Source organism: Conger conger, chromosome 10, assembly GCF_963514075.1.
Source record: "Conger conger chromosome 10, fConCon1.1, whole genome shotgun sequence".
Taxonomy (NCBI): domain Eukaryota; kingdom Metazoa; phylum Chordata; class Actinopteri; order Anguilliformes; family Congridae; genus Conger; species Conger conger.
The window spans coordinates 35836054-35848629 of NC_083769.1; the positions used below are offsets into that span (position 1 = coordinate 35836054).

General features: G+C 41.8%; 2 protein-coding genes across 11 annotated transcripts; one reads left to right on the forward strand and one right to left on the reverse strand.

The window, feature by feature from the left end:
• Positions 1 to 470: 470 nt before the first annotated feature.
• Positions 471 to 7513, reverse strand: LOC133138942 (receptor-type tyrosine-protein phosphatase V-like). Of its 10 annotated transcripts, none has more exons than XM_061258105.1 (11): positions 7205 to 7509; positions 6027 to 6080; positions 5559 to 5652; positions 4807 to 4897; positions 4651 to 4727; positions 4193 to 4327; positions 3689 to 3811; positions 3008 to 3168; positions 2503 to 2638; positions 1328 to 1398; positions 471 to 1062 (listed from the first exon to the last, which is right to left on the reverse strand). In XM_061258105.1, the coding sequence occupies exons 2-11, from the start codon at positions 6029 to 6031 to the stop codon at positions 876 to 878; spliced, it is 1080 nt and encodes a 359-aa protein (XP_061114089.1). In that variant the 5' UTR covers positions 6032 to 6080; positions 7205 to 7509; the 3' UTR covers positions 471 to 875. The 10 variants fall into 10 exon arrangements, 7 of the variants coding, with proteins under 7 accessions (XP_061114089.1, XP_061114088.1, XP_061114090.1 ...); XM_061258104.1 differs by having other exon boundaries at positions 5559 to 5655; XM_061258106.1 differs by having other exon boundaries at positions 7117 to 7509.
• A 1321-nt stretch (positions 7514 to 8834) lies between these two features.
• On the forward strand, positions 8835 to 11051 carry tcta (T cell leukemia translocation altered). Its single transcript, XM_061258084.1, has 3 exons — positions 8835 to 9189; positions 9613 to 9667; positions 9909 to 11051. Exons 1-3 carry the CDS (start codon positions 8979 to 8981, stop codon positions 9949 to 9951), a joined length of 309 nt encoding a protein of 102 aa, XP_061114068.1. The 5' UTR covers positions 8835 to 8978; the 3' UTR covers positions 9952 to 11051.
• The last annotated feature ends 1525 nt before the right edge of the window (positions 11052 to 12576 follow it).

The window sequence follows — 12576 nt, forward strand, 5'->3', positions numbered from 1 at the left end:
CCAACTTTAAGAATTCAGCCATTTCGGCTAAGAGTCCCTTGATCGTTGCATTTTTAAAACTAATGGCCTCTTTAACGTCTAATCTCTCCTGAACAGGTTAAGTGTGCGTCACCTGATTGAAACCTTCATTTATCAGAGCAAGCATAAAGCCAAGAATCCAAATTACAAAAAGGCTTCGATTTCAGCCGAAATTATGGGTAAAAGCATTCCTTCATTTCCCCAGGCAAACCTTCTTGCTTGTGTAGTATATTCCTCACAGGAAATGCGACTCTTCTCCAAGTCACGTTATAAACCAGTGCAATTCCTTTTTATGTTCTGATTGGCGGAATATGGCCTTTTCACCCAACCTTTTTAACTTGGACCTGTGATGTGCCACATCATAACAACTGCATAGTGATTATATATGAATTTTAAAGTGTGTGTGTGTGTGTGTCACTATATATACACTCAGAAATCACACAAACCCAACATTTTCAAAAAGATGCTTTATGCATATAAAAAATGGCCACACAACATTTTCTCAGTCCTTTACGTGCAATACACATGCACCTTGCAGAAGTTGGCCCACAGGCACCCGAGGGGCGTGGCTGGCGTAATGGAGAGGATTATCCATACAGATCTGGACAGGACTCGGTATGGTTTGAAATGGTATAAAACGAGGTAGAAAGGCAGGTTGATTATCCACATTCCACTTTGATATCCTATTGCATTACTGCTGATGCAGCCAGTGTCGTCAGTCACCAGGAGGAACGGCATCCTGAAGAACCGGAGGAACCGCTTTCTGCCACTGGGAGCCTCCGCTCGGTGTCAGGTTACATGGGTGGAGAAGTGTCCCCGCTTTCACGTCTTGGGAGTTGAATCCAGCCGCGGTTTTTTCAGGAACTTCCCAGTCTGTTGGTGTTGCTTGACTCTTTCCTCCTGTGCCTGTGCTGCTGGGGGTGTCGGTGCGACCGCTCGTGGTCTCCCCTGCTCCTATGAGCCGAGGAGGAGTGGCCTTCCTGGCTCGAGCGCCGAGTATCCCTTTCTCTGTCCGGCGGAGGACCCCGACTCTCCTGTGTGCCTCTTAAATAAAAATACATGTAGATATGTGAATGTACTCTTCCCCCAGAGGTTACAAAGTCAACAGTCGTTTTGGAGGTGCACCCAGTACTGGCCTTGAGAATATACTTGCCTTGGTTATATAAAATGCTTGAAAGTTTTAAGCGCTTGTTGTATGAGTTCATGTGCGGTGACATGGCTTCACCTGCTGCTGTATTGTAAGCAAATGAGAGCACCTAACCCACTTTTGCGTGAGTATAGTGATATATGATAATCACAAGCCACTCACCGGGGTCTGTGTCCTGATGTCTCTACAGTCAGCCAGTGCTTGAGGCAGTCGTGAACAAATATATACTGTTCCTGAAAGACAGTGCACACAATCACATTAGAGCGAAACACTGGGGGCATACTGACACTTCACAACAACCTGCCACAACCATTTTCCAGTCGACCAATTAGCAAGTTAGTCAACTCTTGTGAAATACACTTCTTGCACACCTTATGTTTTAGATGTAATTTTAAATGGATAAACTTGCCATTTTTGCCCATCAATCTACACTTAATAACCCATAATGGCAATGTGAAAATGTGTTTTTAGAACTTTTTGCCAACTTGTAAAAAATCGAAAACTGGAATCTCTCATTAATATAAGTATTTAGACCATTAAGTACTTTGTAGAAGCCCCTTTGGCAGCAATTACAGCTATGAGTCTTCTTGGGCAAATCTGATTTGGACAGTTTTCTCCCATTCTTCCTGGCAGATTCTCTCAAGTTCTGTCAGATTGGATAGGAAGCGTCTGGACTGCCATCTTCAGGTCTCTCCACAGGTGTTCTATGAGGTTTAAGTCTGGGCTTTGGCTGTGCCACTCAAGGACAGTCAGAGACTTGTTCCGAAGCCACTCCAGCGTGGTCTTGGCTGTATGCTTCGGGCCGTTGTTGTGCTGAAAGGTGAACCATTGCCCCAGTCTTCAGTAGTTCAGTCTCTGTCCTTGCCGCTGAGAAGCACCCCTATAGCATAATGCTGTTAGCCCAAAGTTCTGCCCAAAGAGTTACATTTTGTTCTCATCAGATCTTTTTCCTCATGCACCTAATGTTCTTTGTCACCTCCAAGAACCGGTTACTCAGTTTGGCCAGACGGCCCACTCTAGGAAAAGTTCTAGTGGTTACAAACTACTTCCACTTCACAATTGTTGAGGCCACAACAGGGAACACTCCAAGCTTTATAAATGGTTTTATACCCATGTCCTGATCAATGCCTCACCACAATTTTATTGTTCAATCAATTCAATTTGCCACAGGTGGATCAGATCAATTCCAGACACATCTCAAGGATAAATAAAAATCAAGCAAACAGAATGGACCTGACCACAATTTAGAATTCCACAGCAAATGGTCTGGATACTTTTTTCATTATGGGCTATTAAGTGTAGATTGATGGGGGGGGGGGGCATGACTACAGCCTCACCAGGTTCTGCACCATCATCACTCTGTGTCTGCGCAGATCGTAGACCACCGCTCTCACATCTGGGGGTACACCACGCACACATAGCTGCATCAGCCACAGCAGGGCCACAAGGGCCCCTGAGCGCCCCACCCCTGCACTGCAGCAAAAATAAACACATCGGTGAGAAAACACACACACAGACCTCAGCATGTAATACAAGACTGGTATATTCTAATGACAATAATGATAAAAGATTTTGCTGATAAACACAGGTTGGCAAGTTCTATGTGATGACTGCTGAACTGCTTGTCAAGGTTTGAGAGGCCCCCTTTTCCATAAAGCAGGATTATTGAGTTAGCTGGATGACTGTGCCAAATAAATCCAGGACCCTTCAAATCAGGGAAATAGAAAATAGTACAAAGTGCGGTTTTACTCTGTGCAGTTATCTGGCTAACTCTGTAATCATGTAGAAACAAATCCACTTAAATGGAAAGCTGAATATGACATTTTTGCATATAGACTAGACCTGCAGTGGACGATGGTGGGGCCAATGTGTTGAAGGGTGTTGAGGTGCTTCCGGATAAGCTCAGCAAAGGCGCAAAGGGAGACAAGGTTTTCGGGAACTCCTTGATCTGGCCAGCCTGGGTATTGGTAATGTGTTATTCTCCTCTCAGCCGGGCTGCCTGCCTAGAGAACAATGAGGGCTAAATTAATAACATGCAGCTTTCAGACAGCAATACGCCTCATCCAGTAAACAGTTAACTCATACAGTATAACAAGTTGCCCACACAGTTCCTCCAAAATACTTTTTTAATCCTGCTGCTGGCTGGTACTCTGGAAGCAGACAGGCAAGGACTACCCACCCTCATTAGGCAACAATATGGCAAATTCTGCGTCACCAGTGTGGCTGCCAGCTACAGTCAACTCATTACTGGCACAGTCAGGACTTTGCTTGTCAATTTTTCAATTTTGTTTTGTTTGTTTTTTTCCATAGTATAATAGATTACAGTTGATTGCTGTAATCTACTGTAGTAGATTACAGCAATCTACCTGTGATGGTTTTGTAAAAATGAAGCAAACAAGCAAAAAAAGGTGCTGGTGTTATTTACTTATAAAAATACAATTTCTCCAGATTCATTCTTTTTTGGGAAACACGACTGGCAGGAGGGCAGGTGTCCTGGGAGAAGAGGAGAAAAGGTGCACTCACCTGGCGCAGGTGCATGGTAGTGATGATGGAGTCTGGTCCTCGCTGCTGGTACAGTGTGGTCACCTGCACTGCACCATAACACACCGACACCCTTTCCTGTGGCCAGTATGGCTCACACATCATCTGCAAACATACAGTGAAACCAAGCCTTAGACACATTTCAGCCTGGCAAAATGAATTACCTGCCAGCCGCGTACATTCACTAGAATGATTTAAACAAGCAAAGGAAGGTGAGAACATACAAAACAAATCACACACACTCAGGATACAAAATGCATTTAGTATCTGAATAAGGCTTAATATAATAGTATTTGTTCTCTTGGGTTCTCTTATCACAAATAAACCATGGCTTTGATTGCATGCGTTCTTTAAGTATGTATTAGCGAACTTTAAGTATTGCTAACTATGCAATCAGGTCCTCAACCTGCTTAGTTCCTGAACAGTGAATTTTCTATTACCCACCACCATTTCATTCACACGACTGACATCAGAGATGTAACTTACTGCGCGGTTTTCTATACAGGCGGTTACCATGATGATAACCCTAACATTCTGCTCCCACACCATACGCCAGAAGTCTGCCCGTGTGCTCCGAAGGGGCCCCTGGGTGCAGATGAAATCATGGGCAGACGCACCACCCTACAGGGAGAAAAGCTTTGATTTTTAACCAAGAAGCGGTCTGCAAGATAATAAACCAACATCAATATCAACATGTTTGCAGTCCAAGGCTGTGGCATTTCCTGGTGTTACACACCATTATCTGTAACTCTTCTTATTCCTTTTTTTGGTGTGAACTGTGTTAGCGGCCTGTCTGAATGAGTCTGAATGAGCCAGACTGGCGCCAGCTGCACAAGTGGAAAATGTGTAAATCTGACACATGAAGAGTTGGGCAGAAAGTGTGAGGCAGAAAGAACAGGGGGACAGGAGGTGTGTGACAGTTCAAATGTATGTGTCAAACTCACCGGGACATAGCTGGCATTGATGTAGTCAGAATGTAGCTGGGAGTTCAGCAGGGCCAGTCTCACCCTACAATGATCGTCTGCCAATCAGAAGAAAGGTCAGGGTTCCGCGGTTCTCCAACTCTTTGCATTAGGCCTGATGCACTGCAGAATACTCACATGGCAGGATTTGAGGGTATCTGTTTTTGCCTTTGTTGACATGCAATTGTCCAGCCGTAGTCGCAAGCCCCAGCCCCACATTATTCAGCTCCTGTGGACATAAAACATAACCTTAAGGAAAATGCCTCTGTTCTAATGGATAGCAGTTCAGCAGTTTAGCTCATGTACTGATGGTGGAAAGTGAGACAAAATAACACAGTCACTCCTGTTGATCTTACTGCTGATGAACTCAAGGATGGTTCACAACTAAAAATCTCAGGAGGCCATGCATATTCTCTAATACATATCCAGTTCTGAAGAAGCATTTCTTAGGCTCCCACACTACAGATGCAGTCCATGCTATATTTTCTCTATTTGCATTAGTCACAGTAGGTTATCTCAAACCTTTAACAGATCTTTTTTTTTATTTTTTATATGAAGCAAGCAAGCATTTTAGGAGACTTTAAATATATATTTCGGACGCAAGGTGATTTCACATACACATAAGATAAGAGGCTACATTGAAGAAATTATTTAGAATCCCATTCCACAAATTGCTTTGTGCTATCTGACACCTTTCCATGAGTCTACACAATATTCAAACAAAGAGTTTGTCCTCATAGGTAGGTAATATATTTAATGCAGTACAAAGTACAAAATAAAAGGGATAAAACTACTCCTCTTTTCTCCAACACAGAGAAAATAGCAGTAGGCTGACAAGGTGACTGTGCCAACACATTCTTTATACAAGTCTGAGACGGGTGACAGTGTACCTCAAATTCCCTGGAGTACCCAGCATTGTTTTCCTTGCTCAGTGCCTGGCAGTGCTGCTGGAATCCCTGAAGGATATGTGCCCGTGACACTGCTCTTCTCCAGAAAAACAAACACACCCCACAAAACAGTTATAACATGCCATAACATACCATAGTCTGTCTGAAGAGCACATGCCTCTACTAATTCCTATCAACCTATTGTCATATACTTTACTTTATTGACAAACAAATTCATAACACTGGAAAAGTAATCATGGAGGATTTACATGGTTTGGAACAGACAGTGATGACTGTGAATATACTATCTGTAAAACTGTAAAATTCCTATGAGGCCATGTTTGATAGGTTCGGTAGAGATCCACAGAGGAGTCTGAAATTGGTTCTTAAAATTAGGTCAGTATTTTTGCTATTGGAGGTTAGACCCCACCCGTTAGCACCAGGGTAAGCTTACTGCACGGTCATGCTCACTTCATATTTTGTGCAGAGGTCAGGTTCCAATGGCTCCTTATAGTTTTAGGAGTTCTGGAAAAGAGAGGACAGAGATTGTGTGCAAAATCTACTGCATTTAAGAGAAGTAAAATGTGAAATTGAATGTCAATATAAACTACAACAAAAAAGGGATTTCGCCAAACTTGTGTACATGCCCCTGCTGCAAAACAACATGCCACAGTTGAGGACTGAAGAACCGAAAGCAGACTAAATGATGAAGTGAAATGGCAGGCTTTAATGCAGGACAAGAGATAAGGCAGGCAGGGGTCGAGAGTAGGCAAACCGGTAATAACAAAGGTTAATCCGAAACGTAGTCGAGGTACACAAAGGGAGTCAGAACACTGAGCAGGCAGGCAGAACGAGAAACCCCTCCAAAAAAAACCCCAACTCAAAACAGGGCAAAGGAACAGACAGATAATCAAGGGAAACCAGAGGCTAGCACTACAGGGACCAAGCATATGAGCAAGACACAAAACAAAGCAAAGACAGACAGACATAGCCAGGCTTTTAAGCAACACTGACAAAAGACAATGAGAAACAGGTGAGACAATTGACAGGAAAGAAATTCACATATGGTGGAGACACGTAATAGGGAGGAAGGGAAAACAAGAGCGCAGAAAGCACACAGAGCACAAAGAAAACAACCAAAAAGGGGACAGAATGTGACGCAACAAATCATACGGTACGTGCTTTGAGATAATGCCATACAATATTAATAAAATAAATACATTTAAAAATCTAATATAACTATAAGCATTGTATCTCTTTACATTTAAAGCTTCCAGACAAGAAATACTGGAAACTGATTAAATATTTGACACCTTTCATTCCAATGAATGTTACCAATTATTTCCTTATTTATCTATTTATTTTAAAAAGAAATCTTTATTAAGACTAAAGGAGATAATTTTACTCTTCTAGCTTGCCTGTTTTGCCTGGTTCCACTTCCTGATATTACAACAATAGTGGAACAGCCACACGCGTATACAACAAGATCATTTCACGAAAGAAAAAACATCATGTTAACAAAATAATAACAAAAGGCAAAGTAAATGACCGAAAAACATACTTTCCTTTTGAAGAAATCTATCAGAGGAACACAACGGAAGCCGCAGAAAGATCCTGTGAAAGAAACCGTGAGAGTGAAAGTCCCATACCTGTCTATCCTGTCAGCTCACCTGCCTCTCTTCCTCCACACACCAGGAAGAGCAACAGCCTCCTTCTCCCTCTGTGTGGAAAACAGGCAAGTGGGTGGGACAAGCAGGGATGTAGGCTGGAAAATGAATGCAACACCTATGCCGATTGTAAATCTTGCCTTTCTATAGCTCGGTTTTTTATTATATGTTCCAAATGGCTTTTTTGGGCAAGCCTATTGTTTGGCCGATGTATCTGACTGTTTATTTCTTATTTCTCAGCCTTATGATGGCTTCCTTGACTATCATTGGCACAACTCCGTTCTGTTGAGAAATGCCAATAACAGTCTCCAATGGCAATCAAAAGCTTAAAGTCAAGACTAGATGCTGAACGTTTTCGTATAAGGAAATGATTTAATACACCTGACCAATCAGAAACAGCTGAGAAGCCCAAAATGGGAGGGGGGGGGGGGGCCTATATATTATATACATATGTAATTCCTACACTGATCATCTGATATGGGTGCAAATTGTCCAAATACTTGCAGACTTCACTGTATACATTACATACAGAAGAGACATGCTAAAAAACTTGAAATAAAAGGTACAAGAAAATGTTGTACATTGTTGCACAACAAAAAACAACAGGTGAACTCAAATATGTCAAAAGACCCGGTAGTCCGAGGAAGACCACTGTAATGGATGACCTAGTCTCTAAGGCAAGATTGCAGTTTGCTAAAAAGTAATTAAAAGAGCCCCAAGAATTCTGGAATAAAGTCTTGTGGATAGACAAGACAAAGATGAATAACATGTACTAGAGTACAAAATAACACATTTATGTCCAGTGAATTATGGTGCTCACTCTATTTAGTTTTTGTTATTTTCAGACACCTTTATGAATTTTGTTTTATAAAATATTTGAATAGTTGAATGAGCTTGAAAGTATCATTAAATATTAGGAAAAAATCATTATAAAGTATTTAATTTCACAATTTCACTCATGTATGTGTAATCATGTTGACATGTTTCATTTTATGGACAAATCTTTATGAATCACAAACATGCCCTAACGAACAGCACCACAGAAACACGTGATGAATGTTCATTTCAAGACAAATGTTCATTTGATTACTTATGTTCAACCCATAGACTGGATTCAAACCTATTTTCAGACGGTCTATGGTTCAAACCTAATATTCTACTGCCCTCTTCTGGGAATATATATAGTGGCAGTATGACTCCAAATTCAAACGCGAGTAGTCCGACATTCCCGTAAATGACCACCAGGTGGCAAACAATGATCGCCATTTAATATCTTTATCAGCGCGGTAAATATTAACTATATATACACACACTCGTACATGTTGAATATTTACCGAATGTTATCAGTAAAAGGCGTGATTATGAAATACAACAGGAAATAAGTAAAGTTACCTATCATCATAGTTTGCATATATCTTTGGTTTCTACATTGCACATTCATTGAAGTCGGAACATAATTTAATTAGCTATGCGGATCATTTCAGTGCTTATATTAGATTAAATAAATTTACTGAAAGCGAAAATGTATAAATACAAATTAATATTTACTGAGAGCATGTTTTGCAAAATGACGAATCTGGGTGTCAAAACTCAGACGACATTTTGCCTTTGTTTTTGCCAGTCAGCCTGATTATAGCCCACTTTCTAAACCGGGAGAGAGGGGGCTGGTGTCTGTTTCTATGGCTTTAGGACAAATTTCAATTAAATCGAATGTTTTCTAATTCTATATTATATTGCGGTGTGATTATGTAGGAAAATGGAGGAGCCATGGGATTTCGAATTTGTGTCACGAATTATGGACGGCCTGGTGTCTTTCCTGTCTGAATTTGTGGAAGACTGGCTAGCCAATGATATGAGGGTGGCCATATTTAAAATCCTGTTCAGCTGGCTCGTCTTCAGTCTTATTGCCATTCACTTTGCGTGGAAAGTATATGGAAACACAGTCAACGACATGTACTACAGGCAAGGTAAGAACCGACCAGTCCAGACCAGCTATTTAATGGCTTGTTGATGTGCTTCCAAGTAACAGTCGGTAATGCTAGGTAGCTAGCTAGCCAGCTAGCTTGTTCACGCATTTATGTTTTTTTTTTGGTTTGTTTGTTTTTTTTACCTCGTAATGTGCTAGTTGCTAGTTTCAATATCTCTGTGTGTGGACATTAGCCTTTCAAAGATACGAAGTGATGACAATAAAGTAAATTAATAAAGTAATTTGCACATGTTGGGTTAGGTGCAATTGCTTCCACCTAGTCCAATTTGGTGTGTGGCAGGTTGTCGTTTTCTAGGATGAATTTCATAAATCTGTTAATTACCTCCGTGCTCATATCCAGGATAACAGATTATGGACATATTTGTATTATCTTATTTAATACACGTCCTCTATCCTCCTGCAGGTACTGGTGGACAGAATGGTGGTACCCCAGACACAGCTCCACACCTCAGTGGCTGGTAGGTGCTTTTGTTGATCCAGGTGTCGCTTTACATGTATCCCGCCTAGGTATTTTGGTGGGGATCTGATTTAATTAATCACTATCAGCATGGGCCCGGTTGTAGTTTTGCTTCTTCTAGCACAGGTGCCTTCCACCACCAATCCATCTTTCACCTTGGGGCCCCTTCATTTGATATTGGGGGTGTGTTGCATTGCACAACAGTACACAAACAGTTTGATTTTCAATATTTTTTCCGTCAGGGAGAGTGCTGCAGGGGAAGCCTTCAAGACGCATCGGGAGTAACGAGGACATGCCTACTGCTGGTCCTGGCTGATCTTACTGCAGTGTTGTGGCTCTCTAACCAAGCAGATGTGAGGGATTCCTGCCAATCCTTGCCAGAGTCAGGGCACTGCGTTCATGTGGAAATTCTGGAGCAGCTGGGCTGGGGCTGAATCAAATGCCAGTCAAGGAGGAAAACTCATCATTAACCACACAGGAAAAAAAAGAAGAAAAAAAAACATTTTCACAAATCAAAACCATTAGGAAATGTATCATGTCATCCTCAACATGTGGATGAGGTTTTCTTATGGTCCCATTTTATGCATTTCCCCCACCTCTTGTGAGATCCAGTCCTACCTGTGTATACTACTAGTAGCAGTGGATTTGGTGGGCCAGCTGTCACAAAGAGCAGCTGGCCCTTTTCCAGTGTTTGATAGATTTAGAACATGTTTTTTCTGTCATAATGCAGTGGCAGAACTCCGTTCACTGGCTTTCTGTCTAGCTGACTGGTCTTGGTCAGCCGCACAGTGTAGATCTCAGCAGCATGCTGTGGAAGGGGAAGATCTCTGCCTCCTCCATATGACTCAAGAAGGATGATATCTGGAATAAGGTTTTACACTTAGGTGATTCCTACACCACTTGTATGTATTTACTGACAGCACTCCTGTTCCCTTCACTCATTTGCCTGACTGTTGCCTCAGTCATCATCAGTGTTGTTTCTGCCTGGGACACTCGTAGGCTGCTGTTCAGTGTATAAGGCTGGATAAAAGTAGCAGGCCTGGCTAGTAAACCCAGCTAATCTGCCTGAGGCAGTCAGAAACCAACATTCTGCGCTTGTTTTAAGAAAGGTGCTAGGGGTTGATAGTGGGTTGGTTTTAAACATGACCTGGAGGGGGAGCAATGCGAGGATCAGGGAAATGCTGGGTTTCTGTTTGTGTACTGTGAAATCCTGGCTTCATTGTCCTGCAGTCCCAAATCTGGCTCTACATCCCACTCAACTAGCAGACCTTCTAGGAAGCATGGAGAATTGACAGTAAGTAATTGGAAGATTGTGATTGAGAACCTATAGTTGCTAACATCATATCACGTGTTTGCTGTAAAACAATAAAAGCCTGTCAGACCCAGCTGTGTACATTTGTGAAATCATGGCTATCTTTAAAGGCTTGAAATAGGCCGTATGAATTGATATCACATGCTCTCACTTGGAAGATGTAAATGTTTGGCATAGTTTTAGACATTTACCCTCCTCCAACTTTAGTTCCTCAGCAGTTGTGACAAATGTAATCACATAATTTATGCTTATAGATGTAGGAATTTCAAGATTTTGTCATTGCGTGAGCCACTGTCGCTAGGTTTGATTCGGCTGGAGCCCTTCTGTGTAGTGTTTGAATATTCTTTCCGTTTCTGTGTGGATTTACTCTGGGTTTTCCAATTTCATCCCACAGATTAAAGCTATGCAGGATAGGCTAATTGGAGAGCGTAAATTAGGTATGAGTGTGCCAGTGGGGTGAATGGTGTTTGTGCCCTGCGATAAATGTACAGGGTGTATTCCAGCCTTTTGTCCAATGCATGCTGGGATAAGCTCCAGCCCCCCACAACCCTGAACTGGGAGAAATGGATAAGATAATGGATGGCTGTCAAAGTTAATCAGTGTAAATTAACCCAGTCAAAGATCCTTACATTTCTCAAGTGCTTGCCATATGCAGTACAGTACAATTTCTGTCCTCCAGCACATTGGATTTGAAATGAAACTATGAATATGAGGCTAAAGTGTAGACTGTCACCTTTAATCTGAGGGCATTTACATCCATATTGGGTGAGGTGATCCTTATAGGAATTGCATCTCTTTTTACACATATAACCCCCATTTTCAGGGACCAAAGATAATTGGACAATTGGCTTCTCCGCTGTTTCTAATTAGTCAGGTGTATTCAATCGCTTCTTTAGTCTATGTAAAGGAAAGCTTTCAGTTTTCAGTCCTGACTTGAGTCTTGTTATTGCCGTTTGTCAAATTGAGGACCGGAGCTGTGCCAATGGCAGTCAAGGAAGCCTTTATGGGGCTGAGAAATAAGAACATAACGGAGACATAGGCCAAACAATAGACTGACCAAAATAAACTGTTTGAAACTAAAGAGTAAAGGGCAGAACCATGGAGAGCCTTATGTGGGTGAGGACGTTGACGTCAATTCTGTACTGAGATTAAAGAACAGGTGTAATATGATCCTCATTAGATCAGGAAAGGACTCTGGCAGTTGAATTTTGCACTACACCTTATGTTACTGAGGATATACGGTTTCCAAGGATCACAAACTATTGTCTGTCAGTAAAACAGACCCAAAGCACTGAAGAGCAGAACCAGATGTGCCCAGGGTCTAGACCAATCTTTTTTTTAGGGCTGTAGCAGGTATAATATCCACACTAAGAGATTCACTTCTAATTTGAGCTAGAGCTGGGCTAAGTATAACTGGAACATGATACACCACACAATCCAAGGCGTTCAAATTTCACCAGAAGTGGGGGCAAGCTCTTTGCAAAATCATCATTAAAAGAGCAAATGGGCCAGAATAATCATGTTAACTCAAGAGTGCACTTCTCTGTCATCCAGCATTGTGCTCAGAGATTTTACTTTGTAAATGTTTTATCCAGCAG